Source organism: Anser brachyrhynchus (genome assembly GCF_964034855.1).
Source record: "Anser brachyrhynchus genome assembly, chromosome: 2".
Lineage (NCBI taxonomy): Eukaryota > Metazoa > Chordata > Aves > Anseriformes > Anatidae > Anser > Anser brachyrhynchus.
The window spans coordinates 121,804,481-121,832,121 of record NC_137695.1 but is presented as its reverse complement, the minus strand read 5'-3'; the positions used below and the strand labels follow the sequence as shown (position 1 = coordinate 121,832,121).

Below are 27,641 nucleotides of genomic sequence, written 5' to 3'. Positions count from 1 at the left end.
CTGATTTTTTAATCAGTTTATATGGAAATTAAACAAAAAGCAAGGTGCTTCTGTGCACCAGCACTAAAAGTTTCAGAAAATCCTGATCACTGCACTGTTTCTTTTTCTTGTTATGTTTTCAGTTTTTACTTACTTCAGCTTAAAAATGTGTCTCACTTTCAAATATTCTGTTGCATCAGCTATGAGTAATTTTCTAGGGGAAAGCGGATTATGTTCTCAGTGTTATCTGCAGAAGGGATAATAATGCTAACAAGAAATGAGAAAGATACTTTCTTAGGCATTTATAAAGTTATTGTTAAATTATTTCTTTTAATAGGCTTTAATAGTGGGTTTGAATTAGCTCAAAATATGTCCTCCCCCAAGGACATATACATACTATTTATGTGGTAATCATTCCTTTTCGTCTCTCTATAGATAGCATCATCAAGGAGGCAATGAGGTTATCGAGTGCATCCATGACTTTCCGAGTTGCTAAAGAGGATTTCACTTTGCACTTAGAGAATGATTTTTACAACATTCGCAAGGATGATATTGTAGCTCTTTATCCTCAACTTTTGCATTTTGATCCAGAAATCTATGCTGATCCTTTGGTAAGTATTTATCATAGTGCATTAAATTCTGAGCTCTAGCAGAAGCTAACATGCATTTTAATAGAGCACTTACCAAGAATGCTCTACAGCTGTTTCTCTGTTGTGCTCCAGACAGTCTGTTCTTATGCCTGGAGTCTCAAGGAAAGGCAAGCACTTCCCGCAAAACATGTTTTGGTGTAACCAAAAGGTGTGCTGGAAACCCAGGAGAGCCTCTTAGTTTTTGCCTTCCTCAATAAGGAAAGATCACCACTTGGGTGGGAGGAGGAGGAAGGGATCGAGAGAGGACAAGGATAAGGATAATATTTTCTCAATGACACAAAATGAGAAACCTTCCAGTTCTGATGCATGAACAAGGATGCAAGTTGTAATGCTTATTTTAAAAGGTCAGAAAAGAAGTTATCAAAAGGATTCCCTAGCTTGACTCTAGCAAAGATCCTGAGATGATATTGTCCCACATGCCAGAACTTCTCAGGGGCTACCCTTTGCAGAAAGCACCTTAGGGCCTGGTACGACCATGAAGCACAAAAACTGTCCTGTACAGTGTTTACTGACAGAGGCTCTTCCCTCCCAGCCTGCACTTTGTGTCTTAATATCATTATCCAGTCCTTGGAGGTATTCAGATATCAACTAACTCTTTTGTGGGTTTTATTACAGACATTTAAATACGATCGCTATCTCAATGAGAATGGAGAAGAAAAGACTGACTTCTACCGCAATGGTCGCAAGTTGAAGTATTATTATATGCCATTTGGGACAGGAATAGCAAAATGCCCTGGCAGGTTATTTGCTGTCCATGAAATTAAACAATTTTTGGTTTTGGTATTTTCATACTTTGAGATTGAACTTGTGGACAATAACGTACAATGTCCTTCTTTAGATCAATCCCGTGCAGGACTGGGGATTTTGCAACCATCCAATGACATTGATTTCAGGTATAGACTGAAATGTCTATGAATATATGTATATTTTATTATATTTATAAACTGTGTACAGTATAAATACACTATATAACATATACTTTGTATATATATTATGTATGTATGCAAATGAAACATTGCAAGTCTCAGGGGAAAATCTATAGGAAGATGCTTCTTCATCAACATAATAGAGAATACATAATACTATTATGGTACCAGACAATAGGATTAATGCATGGTGTTGGTACAAAAGTTACTCCTTTTACCAACCATTCTAAAATGCAAGTTATGACTTTGAATTGTGTGTGTACAATAGTTCATTTTTTTCTGCCAGCAAATACCTTCACAGAGTAATATAGTTAAAATTTCATCAGGTAGTTCAAAGTAATTATAAAAATTGAACAGGAGTTAAAACATACTCATTTTTATAACTGAAATGTTGGAGGTGGAGGGTTCTCACCATGGGTGAAATAAAATTTTTTATAGTATAAAGGCAGACTGGGGGAGGGGAGAATTTCCTGGGGAAGTACCTTTATGTTTTTATTAAAAACTAGAAAAGACTTGAATAAAATCTACAAAATCTTTCACGTTCTAGTGAAACTGCAAGACTTGTATTATATTCATTGTAATATATATTTCTGTTCAGAAAGTTTTAAATGTATTACAATAAATGATATTGTCTGCATTAAATGCCTCTCTAGACTGTTGGTTGTTTTAATGTCTTAACATTCTCAAAGTTTTATGCACTCATCCCAAGCCACCTGAGCCACCTTTAAACTAACCAGCTCAAACATCGTAGAATATCCCCACTTGGAAGGGGCCCACAAGGATCATGGAGTCCAACTCCTGGCTCCACACAGGACCACCCAAAAATCAGACCGTTTTTTCTGAGAGCGTTGCCCAAACACTTTTTGAATTCTGGCAGGCTTGGTGCCATCACTGTTACTCTGAGGAGCATGTTCCAGTGCAGGACCACCCTCTGGGTGCAGATCCTTTCCCTAACACCCACCCTGACCCTCCCCTGTCCCAGCTCCATGCCGTGCCTCGGGTCCTGTCGCTGTCCCCAGAGAGCAGAGCTCAGCGCCTGCCCCTCCGCTCCCCCGTGAGGGAGCTGCAGGCCGCCATGAGGCCTCCCCTCAGCTTGCTCTGCTCGGGGCTGAACAAAACAAGGGGCCCCAGCTGCTCCTCATACGTCTTGCCCTCTAGATCGTTCACCATCTTTGTTGCCAATACGGAGATAAGTAAATAACCACCAGTGCTATTTTGCACCCTTCTCTAAATTCCGTATATCCATAGACCTCCATTGGTCATACTCCATAGATCTTCCTAGTCTAATTCCATTAAAGCTACTATGGATATGCCCACACATTTCACTTTCAGTGGTGTCATGTCTGTGAGAACAATCATTTCAGACATATCATTTGGTTCTCTGTAACATCCTGTTACTTTCTGCTGCAAATGGTGGATGGGTGTCACACAAGTCCAGTTTTAATGAAACATCTTCAGGCTGAAAGAAAGAGTTTTCTTATTATCTGCCAATGAAAAGAACAAATGGACTTAAAATATTGTTGTTATCCTATTTTTTGTATGCTTCTAAGGATTTATGATCTGAACTTTTGTCCTCGAATCAAATGTTAGCCTCATCACAGAAGATGAGATACAGAGCTATTAGATATTTTAAAATTTCACATTCTGGCAGGACTTCTAATCTAGCTGATAAAGCTCTTCCTAAACATGGAATTTTACCAGGACCCAGTCCGGGAGCTGCTTTATATTATGCATCTGTTTCTATTCTCACTATCCACTGTGCTAAATATTCAAAGGCAATGAAAAAGATTCTGTAGTGTGTGATTATTACCCGTGTGTTACCTTTGTAAATTTATTTAACCTTTTTCCAATTTCAAAAGAGAACAAAGAACACTACATTGTTGCCATTTGTATCTATAACATTTAAACAATTAGATATAATGAAAGTGGCTTTGAATTATTAGTTTGGTTCTCTTGGTAAGGGAAGTGCCCAGTCTTGGGTACAGCCTCTTTTCATACTTCTGTGAATTATGTTTTTGTATGATTTATATAAATTACAGCACATTCATTGTAAGTTAGTATTGACTCAGAGAACACACGAAAGCCTGACATTATCATAATTACATATGCCCTGGCACATATTATTACCATTAGAGTATCTACTCCTCCTTTCTTAAACAAATCCTTTCTAAAACTACTGTTTTTGAGAGTAGCAAGTGTGTGCAATGTTTTAAGTAAAATAACCTTCCTTGATGAAAATGCATTCTAAACAGAATTGCAACAGTAGATAATGGAAGATAAGAAGATTGCTAAATTAATTCCATGCTCCCTGGAAAGTTAAACTTCTTTCATATCCTCTCTTCTCCTTCATACTGACTGTTCCAGTCTGTTCTGACTATGGTTTAATGTTTTCTTGCAGCTCGCTTAATCTATGAGAAATCAAAGTGTTCAGTGGCTCCTAAAGCTGACCTGACTTTAGCTACCCAAGGAATAACAACAGTAGAGAAGTAGTGCGGAAAACACCGTAGGATTCACCCGGATGATTAAAATTGGGTTCTGAACATTGTGAGGAGGTTACTGACTGTATCCCCAAGAGTTAATGCCCTCAGAGACCGCACATAAAGCCAGCATCTCTGTGACTATTTGGCACTTTTTCCTCCTTCCCCTGCTGTATGACAAGCCTGATCCCTTGGAAACATGTTCTCAGGGCTTTGCTTCACTGGTCCAATCTCATTTACTATACCAATAGTGTGTGCATTAGGTCAGATGCCTGTTTTCCTTCCTAGGACTCTGAAACACACTCTCTTAAACCAATAAATCTGCCAATAAATCTTTTTTATTCATTCTGGCTACTTGCCACATGGACAGATCTACAGAGGGTACTGGGAAATAAATAGGTGCAGTCTATCTGGTCCTTCAGTCCCTTCATAGACACCTTAGTATTTTGCCTACAAGTTCAGTTAGAGGCAACCATCCACATTTTTCATTGCAGCAGACATATAAGAAGAAACTCAGTTTCTGTTTGATTTTTTTGTGTGTTTCTTTCTTTTTCTTTGTTTGTTTTAGTGAGGATTTGATCAGTCTTTAATGTTCAGAATGTACAAGATAAATGCTACAAATAAGTTAGGCTTTGTCTATAGCCTTCAGCTAATTTTGCACCAAGAAAGTGAAGACCAAATACATAAATAAAAATTGTAAGGTTCTCTGACTAGACTGCTATTTACAAATTTATGTTTGGTTTTGAAGCCAATGCTAAATTGTTGTTGACATTTTAGAACAAAAAGTGCTTCATTGCAACCTGCATAAATCCCTATGAATTTCCAATGGAAATAATCTAAACTGCTACTTTTAAAACTCTATTTGCAATTAAAATAACTATACTGTTTTATTTGTAATACATATTGATGCACATGATGAAAAACTTTGCTTTAAAAATTATTTACTGCAATATGGAAAGTAAAAGCTTTCTTTTTCAAAGAAACTTTTATAAACCCAAGAGTAATACAAAAGAGAGATACTCCTGCCAAGCCAGATATGACTAAGGAATGGACAGGAGAACTCCCAAGACATTTTGTGTCTGAGGTATTATGGTCCATCTTAGAACTGTGTCCATGAAACTTATTTAACAGTGGATGGATGATTGCAAACCTTGTGTTAATGAGGGAAAATGCATTCCTTATCAAAATGCAATACCTGTAAGAATGGGAGAACTCATGAAACGATGTCTCTAGTAGGAAAGGCTACCTGCAAACGTGCTTCAGGATTTACAGGAGGGTAATGTATCTGGATTTAACTTCTCCAGCATCTGTCTGTCTGGCTACGCTGGCCAGAAATGTGAGACAGATGTGAATGAATGTCCAGCTTCCATTGGCACATGGATAAAGGTCCAGTCTGAGACTAGCTGAGACTAGCTCTTTAGGCCTCCCAGGACTACATAGTCATTCTAGGCCGAAAGCCAATACCAATCTAGATTGTAACTTTTATTCCCATCGAGAATTGGAAATCAGTTAATGTCAAATAAAGTGAACGGTGAGACATGGGTCCTCCAGCTGGCTTTGTCATGCTAGTGTAACTGAGCATAGTAGTACCATGTTAAAAAACAAACAAGCAAACGTGAATAAGGGTCATGTGAATAAGGTCTATGACCATACGAATTGTTTAGAGTTGGGTTGGCAATGTCCACAAACTGCTTAGGGTCTGGCTATGTTGTAAAGACACCATCAAGTTCTAGCCAAATTCTTTTTAACCAGCCAGCTCATCTTTCTATAAACTATTTATAAAGGTGTGTAAATATGTCCTTTTTAATCTAAATCAGAAGATTATATCTTTAAGTTTTATCAGAAATATTTTCACAGGCCGTAACCACAAATTACATATATATATATATATATACTAGGATTTTATTTTAGACTTCCATCCACATTCATTATGGGATTTAAAGCAAACATGTCATATTATGCAAATGTTTTGTATTTTACCTTTGTTATTGGTCTATGCTTTTATAAATAAATAATTTTTAAAAAAAGGAAGAAAAAAAGGAAAGAAAAATGGAGAGAGTTTTTTTTAGAAGAAAATTCCAACACTCCACTTTTTTCTCCTATCACATCCTTTCATTCATATTATGCACTTGATTTAAACCTATTAAGAGCAAGAACATTCATAGACATAGCTCCAAGTGCAGGCTAATGATCTATCCTGCACTCAAGCCTTTCTACAAAGACTTTACAATAAATCTGACTCACAACCATCTACTGCTCTGAGGTACCTGAGCCAGATGAAGGCTCATTCCATTAGGAATGTGGGGAGACTACTTCCAAAAGAGAAATCCTGGCACTAGTTCATGCAACACAACTATCTTGTAATAATAGTAATGCAGATAATAACGGACAGATTTTGTACACCTCTCCCACAGAGCTAATTTAAAGATTTACCATGAGAGGCAATGAGACCATCTAACAAATCACAGCAGGCAGGAGAATCCATATACCCATCCCACCCAAGTGCAATGCCTTAACTGCAGACTCACTGCATATCGGTAGAAATCAGAACTGTAGCCAGACCATACACAGGGTCCCACTGGGGTGGCTTAAGTGCTCCTGCCAAAATTCCTGTGGGAGCATGGCCATTGCCATTCAACTTCCCATCACCGCTCTTTTGCTGGGGTAGGAATTCTCAATGGACATCTGGACCCACAAGCTGTGAATTGGTACTCACTGGGTAAGAAATATAAAACAAGAGAGGTGATCAGCTCTTCTTGTCCAGTTCTGAACTCCTGTAACATAAGGAGCATATCAGCATATCTTCAGAGGACTCTGCAGAGCAATGCCAATTTTTAATGTTAACCTAGAGTTATGAAGCTGAAAAGATCCAGGATAACCTCTTGAGCACTTTCCCCACTTTGTGACAAAAGAGATGCAAATGAAATGTTTGAACAGTTCTCCTTCCTTTTTCTTTTTTCTTTTTTTAATTTTTATTTTTAGTATTGGCTAATATGCAAGTATATTCGTTTCCTTCCATGACCGCTACTTTTCTAACCTCATTTAAACCTCTGTTACCAGGGTCACCCAGATGCAAGTGAGGGGAGAAAACGGTACAAAGTCTGTGGCTGCTATGCCTCAGCTAATGTAATCAAATACTTCAGCAATCAATACTCATCTGCCTTGCCAGGGTCACGGACACCACAAAGTTATAGCAGGGCAATTCTGTGTGCTGCCTCTCCAAACAACAATACTTTTCTTAAGATATCAGACCAAAAAAAAAGGCAAGATGAAAGACTGTACAAGCAATTAGAAAAATACTGTGCAGACCCAGGCTGGTGTGAAGGAGGCAGCCTACGCCATGTGCTGTGTGAGTCTTTGAGTCTTTCACACTACCTATCTACTACGCAGAAGGAGATATGGGCAGAAAGGAGGCAGAGACCCCACCTCCCAGGTGAGAACCCTAACCATCAGGGTAGCTCAGGCATTCACTGCTTTTCCCAGTGGTAGATTTTCTCTGAAAAACTGAACAAATTGAGCAGGATGATTTGCATGTCTCCCAACCTGTACTCTTTTAATGAAAGTCCTCTCTTAGCTCAGAAACTATTCAGTTTTGACATGGGATTGAAGTCCCGGAGGTAGATGAGGGAATCAAATCCACGTGCTGAGGGCAGACTCTAACCATGGTGAGTAAAAGTGAGGGTACCTCCTGAGGGAGGCACAAGCACTTGGTACACACCAAGGGGTTTTAAGGGCACAAGCTTTTTTGGACCCAGATGAGCTCTGCATAGGGCTTGGTAGGTGCCTCTGCAGAGCTATCTTGGGATAAGAAGCAAGACACAGGCAGCTGAATGGGAGCAGGTGGTGTATAACCCGGCAGAAAGAGGCATTTTGGTTGAAGAGGTGGAAGCAAGACAGAGAAAATGTTTTACAGTTTTTAGGCTAAAATAAATCTTTCCTCATGGTGGAATTCCTGGAAGTGACACGATGACCTTACTAAAGTAACAAGGCACTTTATCAGAAAAAGACAGTTTTACATTTCTGAAACCATGCTGGCCATTGCTGCTATTCACCAGCTGGGAGTCATCTGCAGAGAAATTACACCTGATAACCCTTTGCTGGATGCTAAAGGTCAGGTAACACTAGCTTGGCCAGTCAACCGTCTCTGGCAGGCTGAACCAGCTCCTTTCCAGCAGAGTGGGCATGAAGCAGCAGCAGCCACACTTGGAGGTGGTAGTGGCACGCCTGGGATGTGGAGGATGCAGCACCCACGGGTCTTGGTAGCTTTGGCTCTAGGTGGCTGGGATCTGGCCCTTGGGAGCTGCAGCACACTGGTGATTTTCTCAAGGTTCAGGTTCAGCCTGGAACTGCTTGGCAGGATGAATCTAAGACCATCTTAGCCAAATTTTAAATGGAAGAAGCTGCTAGTGCATTGTGTGTGAAGCCAATCTCTGAGACCTGATGGTCTGAGGGTCAAAGCTGTGTGCAAGGTGCTCTTTTCAATAAATAAATAAATAAATAAATAATCACTCCTGGGCTCAGACAAAGGAGGAACGGTAGGTGCCTATTAACAGTGCTGCTTCTAAGTTCAGTCAGCCACTCTTCAACATAACAAGTGTTTTCAATGACTGCAGTTTTGAGCTAGGATTTTTGAAATCCTGGATGAAGGTCTTAAACTGTTCTTTGATCTTAATGTAGAGATTACACGATAAGCTAGTCTTTACATTACAAGACCTTTCGTGCAAGTTTCCAAAGAAAAAAAGAAGAGGAAGCCAAAAAGGGAGAAATCACGGGATAATTCTTTCTGAAAGCATGAAATATGCTTTCCTGATAATTACAGCTTGGCTGTCAGTAGCATGCTTCAGAAGATACTGTCCATGGTCTTAGTGTAATCAGATAGCTGAAGCAGGATAGATAGGCATCCACTGAATGATCATCAGTTATATCATCAGTTTATGATCTGCACAGAGTGCTGAAGTAGGGTAATTGGCAGCCTGAACATAGCACCAAGATCTGCCCTCGTTCACACCACAATAACTGCAGTTATGTCAACACACTTAAACAGCTCGCAGAGAGGCCTTGAGCATAATTATGGCTATGGTCTGTCCCTCTTTAGCCAGCTGTATAAGGAGGTTTGGTGGTAAAAGCAGTCATTGCCTCACAATAACCTTAGAATTAAACAATAAAGAGGTTACATATTATTAAATGGACTACTGTCAAAGTAAATACCTGTCTTGCTAACTGTTGTTGACATTACTTTGTTTTCTGCCAAGACAGACAGCTCTATGAGACACACTTAAAATCAAATGATCAAAATCAAATAATCTTCAGTGGTTCACATGTCATGAAAAGAGAGAGAGGTAACTTCAGCGCAATTATTGAAGAGCCACCGATTTTTAAAATTAAAAGTCCATTTTACATAATTCATCAGTCTCTACTTATCTTTTAAAGATAACAGCCACTTCTGAAATTCAGACAGATGGATCCCACAGAGGTTTTGAAAGACTAAAACACCTTAGCTGATTAAATCACTCTGGTTTTGGGAACAATTCAGTGTGAAGAACCATGTAATTATTTTTCAGAAGCGTTTATGTAATAGTTGATTGGAAGGGGATTAGATGTCTCACAGGCTCCAATAGCTGCAGACTCAAGACTTACAGACATTCACGAGAACATCAGAAGATCATAGGCTGGCAAAGGTCAGATGAAAAGACTGCCTATTTTAGCTTTCTGTCATGAGTAAATGCCCCACAACGCCAACAGAAGTATATGAGAGTATGGCAAATGGCAGTGGAACTTCCTCAGGATCTATATAAGGCACCCCATCAACTTGTTCTCAGAGGTGTTCAACTTACTGGCCCTTTTCAAGAAAACAAGTGTTTTTTCTGTGAGGTTCTGGTGGCTTTTAAGAGTCCTCGTTCCTAGCATTAGGTGCTTGTGGACACACTGCATGAAGGTAAATCAGAGCCTGCAAGAGAATTGTGGACAGATATGAACATTTACTACCTCCAAAAGCTTTATCACTCACCACCATGAATTTGCAGGACTGGTTTGAAGCACAGGGTGATAAAAGTTGTGCCAAAGGGTTGCATTAACAGATAGGAGGTAATTCGGGCCTTGCTGACCTACCATGATCTCAGCTCTGCTCTCTTTAAGGCTAACTGCTCCTTAAGCAGAGGGAGAAATGCTTCCTCTCTACTTTACACGGCATTTCAGCTTGGATGCTCTACCCAAGTAAGCAAAGCCTCAGGAAAGGTGAACAGTCAAGGAGAGGCTATCTGAAAACACACCCTCCACATTGAACTGGTTCATCTCATTGCTATTTTATTTCCTAGCTAGAAGAACTTAAACCAAGGAATAATGTTCTTATAAGGGCTAAAAGATGATGTTAAAAATGATAAGGGAAGCCATTAACAATGCAACCAACAGTCAATTAGATGGGTTCTGCTAACTATGACTCATAATACCAGTACACTGTCAAATGACTTTTCCTGAAATTTGATAATATGATAAAAAATCAGCAATTCTGTAGAATCTGAAGAAATCATAGTCGGATGATCTGAGTGCTGGATACAAAAATACTGGATACAGTGGATATTCGCCAGGGGAGGTTTAGGTTTAGGTTGGATATTAGGAAAAACTTCTTTACTGAAAGGGTTGTTAGGCATTAGAATGGGCTGCCCAGGGAAGTGGTTGAGTCACCATCCCTGGAGGTCTTTAAAAGACGTTTAGATTTAGACCTTAGTGATATGGTTTAGTGGAGGACTTGTTAGTGTTAGGTCAGAGGTTGGACTAGATGATCTTGGAGGTCTCTTCCAATCTAAATGATTCTGTGATTCTGTGATATGCTATGCCACAGAGCTATCTGCAGGTGCCTGATGTTAGGTTTGTACCACCAGAAGGTAGATGCCAGGTTGCAATTCAGAGTACCCAAGCTGACTGCTGAGGCTCCCAGTGCAGGCAGAGCAGAGTCTAGGGCTGAAGGGCAAGCCTGGTCTCACCCCAGGAGTAGTTTCTAAAGTTAAATGGTGGCACAAGTTACATGCTTATTCCTTGGCCTACACACTCAGAATGTTTTTACCATTGTTTTATTATTGCCACACAGATCAGGACTTTGTAGTAAGAGTTATACAAACAGAGAATAAAACCACTATTCCCAAGGAGGTCACAGTCTAAGGAAAAGAGAAGATGAAAAGCGTCCGTCTAGTGGAGGGCAAGGAAACAATGAGGTAGGGTTTGTCTGCATGCCAGCTAGTGGTCTGAATAGACCAGCAGGTTGGCTAATGTTAAGTTCATCACCAACACCGAAAGCATCTTGATCAGGTCAGGTCTAGAACACAAGATAGCAGATGACAGATAGGTGAGGAGTAAGCTATGAAGCTACTCGAAAGTGAAAAAAGAGCAGTTTATCCTTGGTGCTACAAAGAGTGCAGAAGGAGGCAGCAAAAGTGGAGGGATCACAGTATAAAAGACCTTTGCAGAAAAAATATGAATTGATTGTAGTAGGACAGGAGAGCACTAGAAAATTGCAGCAGTGACAAAAGAGCTAGAAAGGAGCACCTGGGTGAATGTTTTGTCCAGAGGATGGGTAGGAAAGGCTGTATCTTAACAGCAATTATGCAGAAGCCCAGAGACAGCATTTTAAGAAGAGGAGCACCACTGACTGTGGCAGAGACTGGCAATGGGTGACCAAGGTTGAGGGTGAGGTATTGGTTTTGAGATTTGACCTGGCTAAAGACATTAGGAGGAAGTGTCACTTGAATGAAGCAAGTGTAAATTCAATTGATGGGAAGCTCGAGCAGCACTTAGGCAGTACTCCAGACTGAGATTTTAAATGGTTTGTTCTGCAAGATTGGAAGCAAGAGAGCAAGGAATGTGGCATGATCGTGACTGAAGTAAGCTTGTATTAGGAAATGAAACAGAAAGGGAGAACAAAAGGTTAAGGGGAGGAATGAGAGACAGGGGGACTATCAGGAGGTACAACAGGAGGAGAGCCCAGTAAGAGCACCACTTTAGTGGAAACCATGAACCTAGATTTCCAGATGAGATCTCAGACAGAGCCTGTTCCAAGCAGTTACTGCTGTAAATAAAATACTGCAGACCGAATTCACATGCATGTACTTAAGCAAATATTTGTGACCACTCTGATCAAAGTTATTAGGTGATAATGTTCAGCCTTGGAAACTGGCCTTGAACAGCATTTATTAAGGTGTTCCACTACTACAGATATCACTAAAGATCAGCACACCAAACTGCACTGTCAACCAGCCTTGAACCTTTGTGCAGAGGACTACCAGTAAAAATGTCCAGAAAATAATATATATGGAGCCTGCCAAATAAAACACATGCCAGCTATCAGCAGCACTGTGTAACCATCATTACAATCTATTGTATTGTTAAAAATATGCTGGACAACAAGAAGTAACTGAGGGAATACTGAATTTTCATTGCTTGCTATACTTATCCATGGCTATAATTATTATATTTTTCAGGCAGGTGTTTTTAATAAGTCAACAACCTTTACTTCAAGTTTGTAACTACAGTGTAATATAGATTTGGCAATGAATATATGGTGAACATACAAGAAGGGAATGAAAAAACTGAGTGTCACATATACAGAGAGAGATTGAAATTTATGACATAGTCTGAAAAACAAAACATCAAATTGTGCAGCCCAAGACTACAGGAAAATAAAATTTAAAAAAGTGTGAAGTGCTGTTTTCAGAATGACCAAGAGCCAGAGTGACAGTCAGGTATCCAAAGCCATTTCAAATGCCCTGTGGTATCCCATCTCCAGGCTCACTTCATAAAGGTATGTGGATCCTGTAAGTCAATTGTCATATCTGTCAACTTCATGGTGTCTTAGAGACCTCAAGACTTCAGGGGCCTCTGGGTTGGCAGCCTAATGAAGCCCTAAACCTCCACTGACTGTAATGGTAGTTGGACACATTGCCCACAGGTAAATGCATGGAGGCAGATACCTACATTTAAGTGTCCTAATCTTTGAACTGAATCCCATTCTCAAAGTTTTGAGGACTGTTAAAGAAACATGGGCTTTGGATTAGGTTTTGGTCATTGACTTTTAAAACAAAGATAGATTTCTACATGAGCAATAGTTATTGATTGTAAACCTGGAGACTTCTCCTCTGAATTACCCTCTGAAAGGGAATCCTGTAGATATAGTATTCTTGGTTTAGGCATCAGATCAGGTAATTTGTGAAAAGCCAAGGGAGTTGAGATTGCACAGACCTGGCAAAGCATTTCTGCCAACAGTTTTTGTGGGAAAAAAAAATAAAAAGTTATATATGGTTTGTTTTTTTCCTGAATCACTTGGGTTGGAATAAAAAATTGTTTTCTTTCAATGCATTCTAGATGAAACCATTCTAGTTTTATTCCCATTTAAAAAACTCATTCATTTCAAGATTACTTCAAATTAAAGGTTTACAGATGAAAAGCACCACTGTTTCCTTTCATCAGCGCTGACTGTCATGATGTTCTGATTTGCTGAAGGTTCTGATGTATTTTCAGGTTAGATCTGCAGAATGACTACCATCCAACTCTTTCCGAAATGACATATTTCCATAGCTTCATAGTAACTAAAACTTCTGCTTTTTCTATTTGAACCATAAAAATTAACTTTCTCCTACTGTTTGTATATTGATATGTACCTAGACTCATACAGCAATTTCTTTTGAAGACTTTTACCAGCCACTGCTTTGGAGTGAAAGTTCCCCAAAATACAAGCAACTGGCCTGCTTCCAATCTCACCAACATCACTAGGAACTTTGCCTAAAGCTTCCAGAGGAAAGAAACCAGCATGTAATGCTTTTGAAAGTCTCCCCTGTATCGGTTATTATAAAGGCAGAAAGGGGCTTTGTATCTATTAACTTGAAATCACACAAGGGACATATACAGGGACAGGTTCCAAGAACAACTGTACATCCATTGCTGTATGCTCAAATGTGGATCCACCAAACCATGCAGAGATTACTGTCTGCTGTCATTAAATTTTGGCACACAGAATCATAGAATTATAGAATCATTTATGTTGGAGAAGACCTTCAAGTCATCAAGTCCAGTCATAGTCTCATGACTGTGGTAGGCTTCCTATTCAAATCAGGTAGTGACATGCACAACTTGCACATTGCTCAAATGTTTTAAAATGAACGTGCAGAGCTGCATCCTTTTTTTTTTTTTTTTTTTAAACCTTAAAATGTAACAGGAAAAAGAATACAAAATTCTTAATCACAAAGCAAAGTCAGTGACTGTTTTATAACACTACTTCTTGGTATTGTTCTGATAAGCTTCTACATATTTATGTTTGATGCTGCAGATGTTTCTTATCATTTTATTAATTTGATTTTATACTGAGCAATAGATGATCTGTATTCAGAGAAGGAAAAAAAAGAGCTTTCTAGGTTCACTGGTGCAAGTCTAATCCACCTCCATCATTACTTTTCACTCCCAAATTCAGGCAGAAATTACATCAATCATAATGTTCAAAGGAAGAATTTTAAAGAAATCTGAAGACACCTGGAAAATTCTTCCTGGTAAGAACTACATTTTACCCTGAATTACAGTCTTGCTAATATCATACTGAAAACTGAGTCATATTCCAAAAACTTATATAAAAATAAAGTCATGATTTTGGAGGACAAAGATTATGTTTTATGGAGAGTGGGGTGGCAGAACTCTGGGGTACAGGTGAACGAGAGAACCTTTCAACCTAAACTATTCCGTGATTCATCCATCCCTCCTTTTTTATCTCTCCTCTTGCTATTGCCAGCAGGGAAGGGAAAGCTTCACACAACTGATGCAGTGCTCATACGAAGAGGTTCAACAGAAAGAGGTTCAAGAGGCTCACACCTTTTGCTGCTGGAGGTTTTCTTGGTATTTTTTTTGGTATTTTTTTTTCAACTTAACAAATGAGAACCACCCCCTGCTGTCTTCTGCAGCAATCCAGACTGACTGGAAGGGGAAAAAAAAAAAAAAAAAAAAAAAAAAAAAAAAAAAAGGAAGAAGAAGAAGAAACATCTGAAAGAGGAAGTTCTCCCATAGCTAGGTTGCAATATCTGCAATCTTTGACGTGTCATGGGCTGACAGATCAGCTTCAACAACAGCTCAAATCCCATTACTGTGATGAAACTGCCAAAGGGCAAAGCGCTCAGGCCTTAGCTTAAAGGTGATAATTATCCACTTAGTCAAAAATGGTGAGGAAAGAGGAAGGCCCTTGGTATCTTTTTTAATTGTTCTAGGATGCAATAAACAGAAAAGCAATGGGGAAAGGGAAGTCCATAATAACCTCTTACAGAAAGAACCAGCCACCACCACTCTCATGCTAAACAATGTCCTTTATTTTTATCACAGCATCACAGAATGCTGGAGGCTGGAAGGTACCCCTGGAGCTCATCTGCTCCAGCTCCTGCTGAAGCAGGGTCACCCAGAGCAGGCTGCCCAGGACCATGCCCAGGCAACTTCTGAAAATCTCCAAGGAGGAGAACCCACTACCTCTCTGGGCAACCTGTGCCAGTGCTCCATCACCCGCACAGCGCAGAAGTGCTGCCTGATGTTCAGAGGGAGCCTCCTGTGTGCCAGTTTGTGCCCATGGCCTCTTGTCCTGGTGCTGGGCACCACTGAACAGAGCCTGGCTCCATCCTCTTTGCACCTCCCTTCAGGTGTTTATAGACATTGGTGAGATCCCCCTGAGCCTTCTCTTGACCAGGCTGAGTAGTCCCAGCCTCTCCTCATAGGAGAGATGCTCCAGTCCCTTCATCATCTTGGTAACCTTCCATTAGACTCTCTTCAGTACGTCTAGGTCTCTCTTGTACTCAGGGCACCGGAATTGGACACAGCACTCACCAGTGAGTACAGCACCCACTTCTTATGTCCATGTGTATTTGCAGACAACTTTACTATAAAGAGCCTCTACACTTCACAGTATTTTAGCTCACTGACTCAGGGACAAGGTTTATGCTTCCAATGCAAATCCTGCCTTTTACTTCTCTCTTGAGACAAAACGGATTTCATTCTGAACAGAGAGGGGCTGAGAAACATCCAGACATCAATGCCTCCAGAACAGCAACAGAGAAGCAACACAAAAGAGATTCAAGGCGTTTCATTTGAAAAACTTAGCTTAGCTACAGCAAAAAAGGAACAGCAAACAGTGAGGAAACCAAAATGCATTAATGACATTTGCATCAAAAATGACAATTTTGCAATACTGAGTTGAGTACAACAAGTTTCTTCCACTTCAATAAATGTCTTTCAAATGACTTTTTACATACGTACAAAAAAATGGGTGTCGGAAAGAAGGTGAATCCTGGGGATACAAAATATTGTGATCTCTCCTAAAGAAAGTAAATTTTAGGCAGAAAATAAATTGCTACATGATCAGTCTAATTAGCCACCCAACCACAGCATTACTCAGGCTGGTATTCATTACTCAAATAGACTCATTAGCTGCAAAATAGATGAGGTGCAACATAATAAATGAGACCCCAAGAGCACAGAATGAAAATATGTTATCAGAAGACTCCCTCAGTTGCAGTGACAGATGCTGAAGTAGGCAAGAACATGAGGAAGAAGCCTGACACGTCTGAAAGGGCAGATACTCAGCACAGGAAGCGCAGACTGCAAGCTCAGTGCTACGATAGCCGGAATAAGGCAGCAGTGTCTTTTATTGCCACATCTGCTGAAGCTTTTCTAGCAGAAATATCCGATACAGTTCACAAATTGTTCCTCAGAACGACAGCATAAAAAGGAAAGAGAGAAATCTCCCCCTATTGATTTGCTGTGCTCGACTGGCACAGTGTCCCTATGTTCTGTGTAAGGGCAAACCAGAAAGGAAAGCCTGGCTCTGCACTGATGTTAGCACCTGCGTCGCTAATGCTCAACTACCACATTCAAGCCTGGCCTTCAAGTCTCCAAGATATTCAAGCTTCTTGAAGGCCTAACGCTTTGCTCTTGTGAAGAATTGCAAGCTACTTGCAGATTTTTTTTTTTAAATTTTTTTTTACTGATGGAATTAAGACAAAATACTTACCATGTCCTGAATAAAACAAAATATAGTTGGTTCTTAGTCTGATTTCTTAGACTAGCAGTTTTGGCATCTCCTGCTTGGTTTTGTCTGCAAAATCCTAATCCAAATAAGTTTTTCCTATCTGATAGTATAATTATTGATTGTTTTTTTTTTTTGTTTTTATTTTTTTGTTTGGTATTTTCATTCTGCCTTGCAGGAATTAAGATGTCCCTATAACCACCACAGACAATCTCTCTATAATAGCAATGCTACTGCTACTACACAAAAATTTAAATTCTTCTGAACATATTACAAAAATTACTTATTATGGACTATCACATTTTTACTGTATGGAAGAGTCTAATTTGTTCACTGAAGCATCTAAGCCCATCAGCAAAACGTAGTCTTCTCTATAATAAAGATGTATTACTATTGTAGAAACATTCAACAAACAATTCCCGTGCTTGTACAGAGCCAGCAGCATTATCTGAGCTTGCATTTGGTACTATTCTAAGAAAGTTCAAAAAATTAAGTGCGTGTTTGTTGGTGGCCTTGGCAATGAGCGAAGGCTATTTGGAAATCACTAACTCCAGGTCACCTCTACCTTCAATGCTTGCGCAGTAGATTGGGTAATAAAGCCCATACAGACAACTAAGGCAAACAGACCTTGCCAGGTTGGCATGTTCTGACTTCTAAGGGTTCAGCTAAACTGCCACTTCAAAAGAGAAAGACAGAGAAAACAAGTATTTACCTGCCTCTACACCAGAGCTAGAGACTATATATGTCAATGCATTAACTTGGAGATCTGTGAACAACACAATTTTATTGCAATACCAATCAATTATGTTCAGACACTAGGAGGAGGCAGAATCGAAGAAACCAGTAACGTTTTCACTAAATTGGTTTATTATTGTTCCAAAGTTTTACTGCAGTAGGGACAGAAGACTGCAACTAGAACTAGGCAGCTGCTATTTTTAGGAACTGCAGACACACGGAAAGACACAGTGCCAGTCTCAAAAAGCTTAGGATCTAAGCATTAAACCTCGTTAATTATTCTCACCTGCTTACAGGCAGTCTAATAGTCTTTTAGTGAATTGCTTAGGAGCACAGAGATTCATATAGGCAGTATGCATTGCAGGCTCAAGCCTCTGATATGGACCTTAAAGGGATTTTCTGTCCATGGATAATATTTAGCTGTGTAAATGAGAAGTGAAAAGCACTGTGTGGGAGAGGTCAGTGCAGGCTAGAGGAGAAATGTGGAGAATCAAAGTTCTTCCAGAGTCCTTTCAAGATTCTAGTTTTCTCACATTTACTTGCTGCCAAAGTGACCTACTCTATACTTTTATCACACGTGCAACCTAAGCTTTAATTCTTAATTTGGACCCTAAGATCCCACAAAGCACAAGAAAACAGAGAGAGCTGTCCTACAAAGGCTGAGATCTGCAACAACAGGAATACAAGAAGCACTACCTAAGAAGCACTTATATATTAAGAGTCCTTTAGTGGTCAAATAGGAAAAAAAAATCTTCTCTCAGAGGGTGGTGAGGCACTGGCACACAGACTGGCTGCCCAGAGAAGCTGTGGCTGCCCCATCCCTGGAGGCGTTCAAGGCCAGCTTGGATGGGGCTGTGGGCAACCTGGTCTGGTGGGAGGTGTCCCTGCCCATGGCAGGGGGTTGGAACTAGGGGATCTTTAAAGTCTCTTCCAACCCAAACCATTCTTTATTATATGAAACAGCATAAATAGTCAGACATAAATGTGAAACACTGAGACAACACAGAATGAAGAGAGAGGGGAGGAGAAAAAACAGCAAAAACGCCCCTGTGCAGCCTGGAATACAAAATGACTAACTGAACTTTATTTGCTAAGAACAAAAAATTTCTTGCCATAGTGAACCATGGACAAGAGGAAGGAAAGCTATCCTCAGGAGAAGTTTAGAGGTCTGGAGTCCTTGGGTTGAAATTATCTACCATCAGCTTCCCAGAAAGTCATAGTGGAGACACCAACATTTAGACTGCATAATTTGTTTTGTACTGGGCACATTGTTAAAACCAATTCAAATAGAAGTAGGGTAAGTGAAGTACTTAAGTGACACTGCTATCAGACAATCCAAACTTGCTTAATGTACCCAGGTTAAGTGTTAATTTAATTTATCTTGAGGTCTTGTGCCGAAGAAACTGGATGAAGAAAGGTATTGATTGGGAAGCCTTCCAGTCTACCTGTGTAACAGAATCCTGCAAGCCACTACAATTTTCTGCAAGAAGTGGCATACTGCAGACACTGTTCTGCTGAACAGGAACGACCAGCACAGACAACCAGTAGATAGTCAGGAATGAAAGACCATGGGTGTCAAAAGCTCAGCAGCCTGGAGTACCGGCCATGATCCAGTAAACTGCCTCTTGCAGAACAGCCAGCTAGGAGGTGTTACAGGACCCTACTAAATAAGCATCCTCATGCCTACATCTGCTGAAGGAAATTGCTTTGCCTCTTAGGCTCGAACTGCCTCCAGGTTTGTCAGAGTAATACACCCATCTGCCCCCTCTCCTCTGTTTTTTTTGGGTTGATTTATTTAAGTAATTGCCTTAGAGAAGGTTGAAGTGTGGATCACAGAGACCCAGACAGAAACCCGGAGGCTGAATTACACCAAGTTTGCAAAAAGAATCCTTTGAAAACAAACCCTTCTGTCAGCAAGTAAAAATGGCCTTGCTAACATCAACACCTTAGAATCAACGTATTGCAAAGAATATCTTTCATTTATGATTTTCCCTTGTCCATGTGACGGGTATGGTTAATGGACAAGATAGGAATGTTCAGGGAGTCTCCCCTGGCCATATCCCTAACACTAGGGCACAGTTTTTCCTTTGTGGTTATGACTGATGCCAGACCTATTGGAAAAGTCCAGATGAAACCTTAAATGTTTCCAGGCCTTTGAGTTTTACTTTTGATTTTGCAATGGTGGGTTATTAGCCTCTGCATTAAAACCAATTCGCAATACATTAAGGTCAGGAAGAGTTAGCTGTCCTTGCAAGCCACTTGCACAAAGCTTTATTTTTACCATTTTTTATGAAGTGTAGAGAGAAAAGCATCTTTAAAACAAAATCAAGTTGGAATGGCCAGTGAGGTGCGTGCTGTACTATGCAAAGACCTTCCCTTTAATGTCTGAAAAGATAAACTTTAAATATGCCTGTACCACTCAGTAGTACATCTGAGCTTTCCTAGTAATGGTTTTAAGATAGGACTCAGGTTCAGCTTTTTCCTCTGAGCAGATCCATTTAAGGTCTAATTGTCTGATCTTTCCAAATGAAGCACTCATTGCTTTCACGTGGACCAAATCCTGGCTTATACTATCCTGAGTGGTGACCACAGTTACCAAGCTGAGTCCAAGACCTGTAGCTGTTTCCAGGAAAAAGGATTCAGGAAGATTCCTTAGAAAACCAAAAAAAAATATTGGACTGTAAGAGTAAGAACAAGTCATTTAGTGACAAACATTTTAACATAACCGTCTGCCTATATCCACCTACGTTCAATCTTCTGCTTTCAACAATTCATTTTATGCTACAGGATTTGGGGGGACTGTCATGGGAAATAGCACTGCTTTAATAAAAATATGCAGGAATATAATTTTACAGTTACAGGAGTGGAAACCATACATATGACATGTTCAAAATAAGAGAATCGATATGAAAAAGTGACAGAAGTAGAACAAGTATTCACAAGGATTGATGTACTCATTTACGGACAAAAAGTGGCAGCAAAAATCTGTATTCAGAGCCAAAGTTGTCTCAATGGAAAATCTGATTTTAACAAGGACCAGCTTGTTAAGAGATGAAGAATACAAATGAATCCCTTATCTAAGTTCTTCTCAATCAGCTGCAAATTTCCCTGTAAAAATACCACTTACATCTTCACATTCAGGCAGAAATTTTTTTTTCTAAAATCTGATCTGAAATGGATTAACTAAATCAGCACAAAAGACTGTAAGGACTTTTATGTTCTGAACTTCTGATTAATAATGATTTAACTGAACTTGATTAGGAACAGTTGCAAAATAAACGGCTGTGAATTAAGTTCATTGAAATGGAATATATGTACAATGCAAACCCTGAAGTTCTGTGACTTTTACTGGTCCAAAACCCTGCAGACAACTAATAACATGAAATAAGTAAAGTTTAATCTGAAAGTCAGAAAGCTTACTTTGTCCTCAAAATGTAGTTATTTGGTAATTTTTTGGGGTAGAGTAAGTAAACAGTATCAGTTCTGGTTTGTTGTTTTACTAGAAAAGACAATTAAAATAATTTTTATATCAGCAACTAGTAAGACACCAAAAAATCCATTAAATAAATTGAATAAATTGAGATAAATACCATCTTTGCAGTCCTGCGTTAAGTAATTCCATCTACTCAAACTTCAACAAGAAAAAATGGTACAGGGAAAATTACTCCTGGGTATTCCCACTCGGGAGTACTTGCTCATTAGTATTCAAACAGTCTAAGATCTCACCAATAAATTAATTTAGACTGAGATGGGTTTATAAATGTTAAATAGCATCTCTTCCAGAATAATTCCCCAAAGGGAAGTTTTCATCCCACCATTACGAATGAATCACTCAGTTTACCTTAATGCGGTTTGGACTAAGAATCTTCTCTTACCTGCAGAAAAAAAGAGCCCAAACATGAAGTTTATAGATCACACATTTGACTCAAGAACAGACATCTCCCAGCAAACAGACAAGAACTAAACACCCACCCCACTTTGCAGTTTGAGATGAGAAAGCCTTTTAAACATTGTTTGTTTAGCATTCAGATGTGCTGCCACAGAGCCATGGACAGAACATTAGACAGAATACTACTACAGGAGGAGAGGTGCACGTAAGAAGGTGACTTCTGGGCTGTAACCCGAGTTCTGCTAATCGTCAGTTTAAAGTTCAGCAGGCTTTTTTGGAATGTCTGTAATGAAAATACTGAAGATGCACTGTGAGGTACTTAACATTTCCAGCCTTTAAATATGAAACGTACATCACAGTTTATTAACTGCAAGTATGATCTAACAAAGGCCAATTAAATTGCTCTCCAAATACTAAGCTATTTCATTTTACCTTGTCACAGTAGCAAAACCCATATAAATTGTAATTAAAACAAATCTTAGAGAAAGCCAGCATCACAATGAGAATTAAACAAAAACCCTAAGATACAGAAGTTGATTTTCAAGGTTGCTTCATTCCAATAGTTCATATCCTGAAAAATGTGTTTAACCTCACTTTGAAAATACCTGAATTGAGCTTCCAGATTTTTACAGGCTACAAAGTCAACTCTGTAAACCTCAAAGGAGCGTAAATAGATCTGCTGCACTCTTCTCCTGCTGTTGTCCAACTCTTTTTCAATCAATGCCTTTCAGGCTCAGGGCTTTTTAGGCTATTATTGTCTTGTATAATTAGATCCAGATTTGAAACTTGACATTTCGCTGCATTAAGGATGCGGTTTGATCTGATTCATAGAATCGTTAGGGTTGAAAAAGCCCTCCAAGACCATCTGGTCCAACCATCCCCCTACCACCGATGTCACCACTAAGCCATGTCCCCAAGCACCACGTCCAACCTTTCCTTGAACACCCCCAGGGACGGTGACGCCACCACCTCCCTGGGCAACCCGTCCCAATGCCTGACTGCTCTTTCTGAGAAGAAATGTCTCCTCATTTCCAGCCTGAACCTCCCCTGGAGCAACTTGAGGCCATTCCCTCTAGTCCTTTCGCTAGATATCTTCGAGAAGAGGCCGACCCCCAGCTCCCCACACCTTCCTTACAGGTAGTTGTAGAGAGCAATCAGGTCTCCCGAGCCTCCTCTTCTCCAGACTAAACACCCCCACTTCCCTCAGCCGCTTCTCACAGCACTTGTGCTCCAGGCCCTTCACCAGCTTCGTAGCCCTTCTCTGGACACACTCCAGGGCCTCGATGTCCTTCTTGCAGTGAGGGGCCATTGCTACAGTTTATAAAGTGTTCACCCCAGCTGCTGCCTACTGATGTTTATCATTGCATTAATCTTCGGGTTTTTGAAGTTTACTTACAAATCATTGATGATCAGCTAAACGGTACCAGTCCTAGTTTTAATCCCTCCAGGGACCCATTCCAACTATATACATCCCATAAAAACACCACAAACTTACTGGTATTGGCATGACACTAATTCAATACTTATTGGCAGACTCTTGCCGCTCACCATCTCATCTGCCTGTAGAACAGCACACGCCTAGGCCGAGGCCTCACAGGCTTAAACAGCATGAGCAAAGGGAAGGAGCATCTCAGTCTATTCTCCCTGCAGAGTAACGCAATTAAAAGATCACGGAAGCTTTAGCTTAGTGCAAGAAACTAAGCAGGGAGCTAGTAACAGCACCTCTGAGTGCTCACAAGCTCTTCCCTGGTTCATTTAGTATTGAATAGATTTGCAGCACAATATAGTTGTTAGTATATGCTAATTGGACAAGTGCATCTAGTAGTCAGATTAAGGCAGAATGTTTACAAACTTCTCAAAATGCTGCTGAAAAAATCCAAACCAACAAGCCAGATTGTGTTTACCCAGAATAAATGATTATACAAATGGGAGTGGTGTCCAAAAAAAGCACAAGTATTCAGGTCCAGAGAGATTTTAAAGAGAAAACATTTACTTTTGGATTATTTGGGTCTTGTGTGATAAACGATTTCTGTGAAAGACAAGCAGAGTTCAAGCCTGAACCTTTCATAAGCTGCCTAGGAGAACAAGTGATAGCATTATCACCTGTATTTCATGGAAGCTAAAAGGAATTTCCAAGAAGCTCAGTAGCCTTGCTCTGAGAAAGACCATCTACCAAGTTCCTTCTCCACATTTCAGACTCCCTCAGCCTTCACTACATGTTCACATAGATCTTTTACTCCAAGAATTCTTTTGTGTCAAAAATGCCAAGCTGTTAGTTTCAAGAGTGAGGATTTAACATTAGCAAAAGGCATGGCATACAGTTATGAAAGTAGGCAAAAGATTCTAGAGGTTTTAAAGTCCTTAGAAGCAGTGAAATATTTAAACACAAGCACCACTACATATTCCTAGTGCTTGACAAAATAATCTCAACTACTGGGACCCTCAGTTACTTTCAGCTGCTACTGATCTTTAAAATTTACCAGCTACTTGAAACAAACGTCATAACATGAAGCTGTGTTTCTTGGCATAAGAGGAATAAGAGATCATTTAGTTAACCAGCATCCTTCCTGCATCAGTGTTAATTAATTTCAGTTTTTGGAAATAATAAGCAATATAACTGGACCTATATTCTGAACTGAAATATGCCTAAACCACACATTGCCCAAGATCGATTTCACAACATTGACTTTGACCTCACACTTATATAGAGAATACGAGTATATAAAATATATGTATAGTATGTGTCCATTCCTTTCTGCTTAGTTCTAAATATTTTTATTTTGGCACACAACACAATCACTTCATCACAACATAAATTGGGAAGAAAAAAATGTCTGTGGTCTTTTTAGCTTAAAACTTTAATTACTTAGCACATTAAATGATTTATGATTAAATCATGCAGATATTCAGATTACAAAACAAATGACTTCAAATACAACTGCACATTTAAAATTTACTCAAAAACCTATTCTGAGGTAAAAAATTAACATTAATCAAATATACTGACCAATGATAAGCTAAGCATAAATAAGTGTTGACATTTTCAGAATAAAATAATCAGTGAAAACAGTATTTTTAACACATATATTGGCACAAGGGATACAGCCCATTTACCCTCCTTCAGAGTGTGATCCACTCATCTGATATAAAGCCACAAATATTATAAATCCGCAAAATATTAAAGCACAGCAGCCAGTCTGCTCACAAAGATTCCTACTTGCATACTGTAGTGTAGGGCCAAGTTAATTGAAAAAATATATGATTTCCAAGATTAACGGGTTTAATTATACAGCCTCCAAATCAGTATAATGGAAATTGCAAGAGCAAATCCCCACCGAGTATTATAAAAAGCCTTTGGCCAAAATTCCAAATATAAAGACCTGACATTCAGGTCAAAAATACACGACCAGTTAACATGCCTACTTCTGTGCACGCACGTGACCGCATAAAAAAGTTCCGTGTCTGTGCATCTTGGTGTTTTTGTTTGGCTTTATTTAAGTAACGGTTCGTGTGAAGAATCATGTTAGCTGCACAGGGTTCAACTGCATATTCAAGTTCAAAGTGACCACAGGTTTACCTACTCCCATGAACTCTAAATCACAGCCTTTCTTCAGATGACAGTGGTCTCTCCCATTTCTCTAACTTCAAGAAGAAAGAAATGCATACTTATTTTCACCACAAGTAGAACTATAATACAAATAAGAACAGTCTATTATACAGTCTGCAAAAGCTGAGCTTTGCATCTCCTGATACTGATCCACATCAGCAATTATATAGGGATATTTACATAAAAAAAGAATATAAATAATTATACTACACCATGAAACACTACAAACAGAATATACAAAAATTATAATAGGTCATTAATTATCTGTCAAACTATTAAACAGAACACTTTAATATTAATACAGTTTGGAAGGTAAACATAACCTGCAGGCTAGGTTTTCAAATGGCTGTTTGTCAATGCAGCATAAAACATTTTCATAGTGCAAATCTTACCAACTATATGAAAGTCACTGCCCCCTTGAGAAAAATGCTTCTCTCCCCCGACAAAAAAAAACACTGAAGAGTCAAAGTGTTAGCTCACATTTAGTACATGACGTGGTTTCAAACATACAAACACAGGGAACCTTAATTTTAACAATGAAAAAGGGTTGAAAAATGTTAAGAAAGTAAAATAAAAAAGTTAATATATATGCTAGAGCTGGAAGACATGAAACCCAAAAATCTGAACCGTGGAAGTGGGGGAATAAAGACACTGATCCTTCCTTTTTCTTTTCTTCATCTGTTGGAAACATTGAATGACAATACAGCACATGCCCTGTATTTTACCAACAGCTGTAACATTACTTTAATTGCTGAAGAATCACAGTGTTGAGTATATCTGCTTCTTGTAGTGTCAGGCTTTCATCTGTTAGCTCTTTATTTGGAAAGGTAGTCACAAGAACAAAATCAGTTGTTGCAAATGCTGGACGGGACTGGATAATGAAATCTCGAATATCCTTAATCCTGTAGAAAGGATATGGACATGAAAACTGTGTATGGTTCTATTTTGACATAAACCACTCAATATATCCTATTGATTTTACACCTCCATTTTATCCAGATGGCCAATAATTGTAGCCTCTATATTTTTTTTTTGTTTCTTGCATGCGAAACGTGAAGCATTAAAATGAATGTTGATTGTTTTTTTTCAAATAACAGAAATAAAAGTTTTAACGTAGGAGTATATTATAAACTGATACTTAATATAGAACATCAAGCAACGTCAATACCAGCTGTCAAAAAAACCTTATACATATACCAAAATCCTTAGCATATACCAAAAATGCTAAAGTATTATTGGAAAGAGAAATCTTACAATATGAAGTGATAAGAAAGCAGAGGGGAATTATTAATGCGCTTCAATTGTAAATAGGTTTCCCCTGCTTTCACTTAGCATTCAGCTAGTGAACAATAGCTCATAAAACCACCAGTCACAGTGTAACAAAAATAACTTAGCTTTATAAGACATGGATGAAAAATAAGATTTTAGAGATAAAGAAGAAACTTGAAGTTTCTCTCAACACAGTAAACTGAGTAAAATCTCTGAAGATCTATTGAACTAATAAGCAGGCAGATTTACTGCAAACAAACAGGGAGTTTAGTTTTCTGTCTTCAAGGTTTGTGATCCAAGCAATGCACTTTAGTAGCTGATTTCGATCATACATCTGCAAGGATAACTAAGAAGATCTACATCCATGAGAAAGACAGCAATGATTAAATAACCTTCTGTCAACCCACCCGTGGTTACAGCCTACACTGGGAATTTACCACCTCTACTCTTTCATGCACACAAAAGAAAACATCATCGCTAGAGGGTTCCTAGGAGCCAAACTGTCTATCCAAGTCATTTCTTGCTGGGAAGGAAGGGTCTGGGCCTGTACTACCTGGTCTAGTACTGCTGAAAGATTATTGCTGCTTCATCGTCCCTATTGGCATCTCAGCTAAAATTGTCTTACTGTGGTCTGTGTATTTTGTCGGGTGAAGAAATTTGCACATTGCCTCTGCCCTTATCCTGAGCCAGAAGTGGAAAAAGAGAACAGGTCAACTTTCAAAGCCACAAACAATGTTAGCATGGAACTAGGTCCACACTAAGAGCACCCTGAAGGCAGGAATCAAGCTCAATTTCAGCTGTGTTCTAACATGATGGTGCAGACTTTGGAGTGGGGCTGACTTGAACGTTGCTTGCTGTGAAGTGTGGGTGGAACGACTGCCCAAATCTCTGCCCTCTGCCCAAAGTTCTCTCAGCCATGCAGAACAGCAAGTGCAAAACACCGCTTTGCAGAACCTTGCACTAACACAACCTCTTAGGTAAATAAGTGGGGTTGGCCAACACCATTTGCAATGCCCCAACAATGTCAATAAAACTGATGGCAAGCTATAATTAACAGACTACTAAGTTGATTG

At 39.3% G+C, this 27,641-nt stretch overlaps 2 protein-coding genes across 4 annotated transcripts in view; one reads left to right on the top strand and one right to left on the bottom strand.

Moving 5' to 3' along the window:
- The window catches only part of CYP7A1 (cytochrome P450 family 7 subfamily A member 1), a 33,547-nt gene extending 7,773 nt beyond the window's left edge, over positions 1–25,774 (top strand). Inside the window, exons 5-7 of one of the 2 annotated variants that reach the window (XR_013946764.1) lie at positions 415–590; positions 1,245–7,465; positions 14,486–25,774. Coding sequence is in view for 1 of the 2 variants with exons in the window: in XM_080580721.1 (XP_080436847.1) it covers positions 415–590; positions 1,245–1,544 (476 nt within the window). In the remaining variant the exon portion in view is untranslated. Of the gene's footprint in view, positions 1–414; positions 591–1,244 lie in introns of both variants that reach the window. The other variant, XM_080580721.1, reaches the window with a different exon arrangement.
- Positions 24,533–27,641, bottom strand: part of UBXN2B (UBX domain protein 2B) — a 19,694-nt gene continuing 16,585 nt past the window's right edge. Inside the window, exon 9 of one of the 2 annotated variants that reach the window (XM_080580722.1) lies at positions 24,533–26,201. In XM_080580722.1, coding sequence (XP_080436848.1) covers positions 26,039–26,201 — 163 coding nt within the window. In that variant the 3' untranslated portion in view covers positions 24,533–26,038. Of the gene's footprint in view, positions 26,258–27,641 lie in introns of both variants that reach the window. The other variant, XM_080580723.1, reaches the window with a different exon arrangement.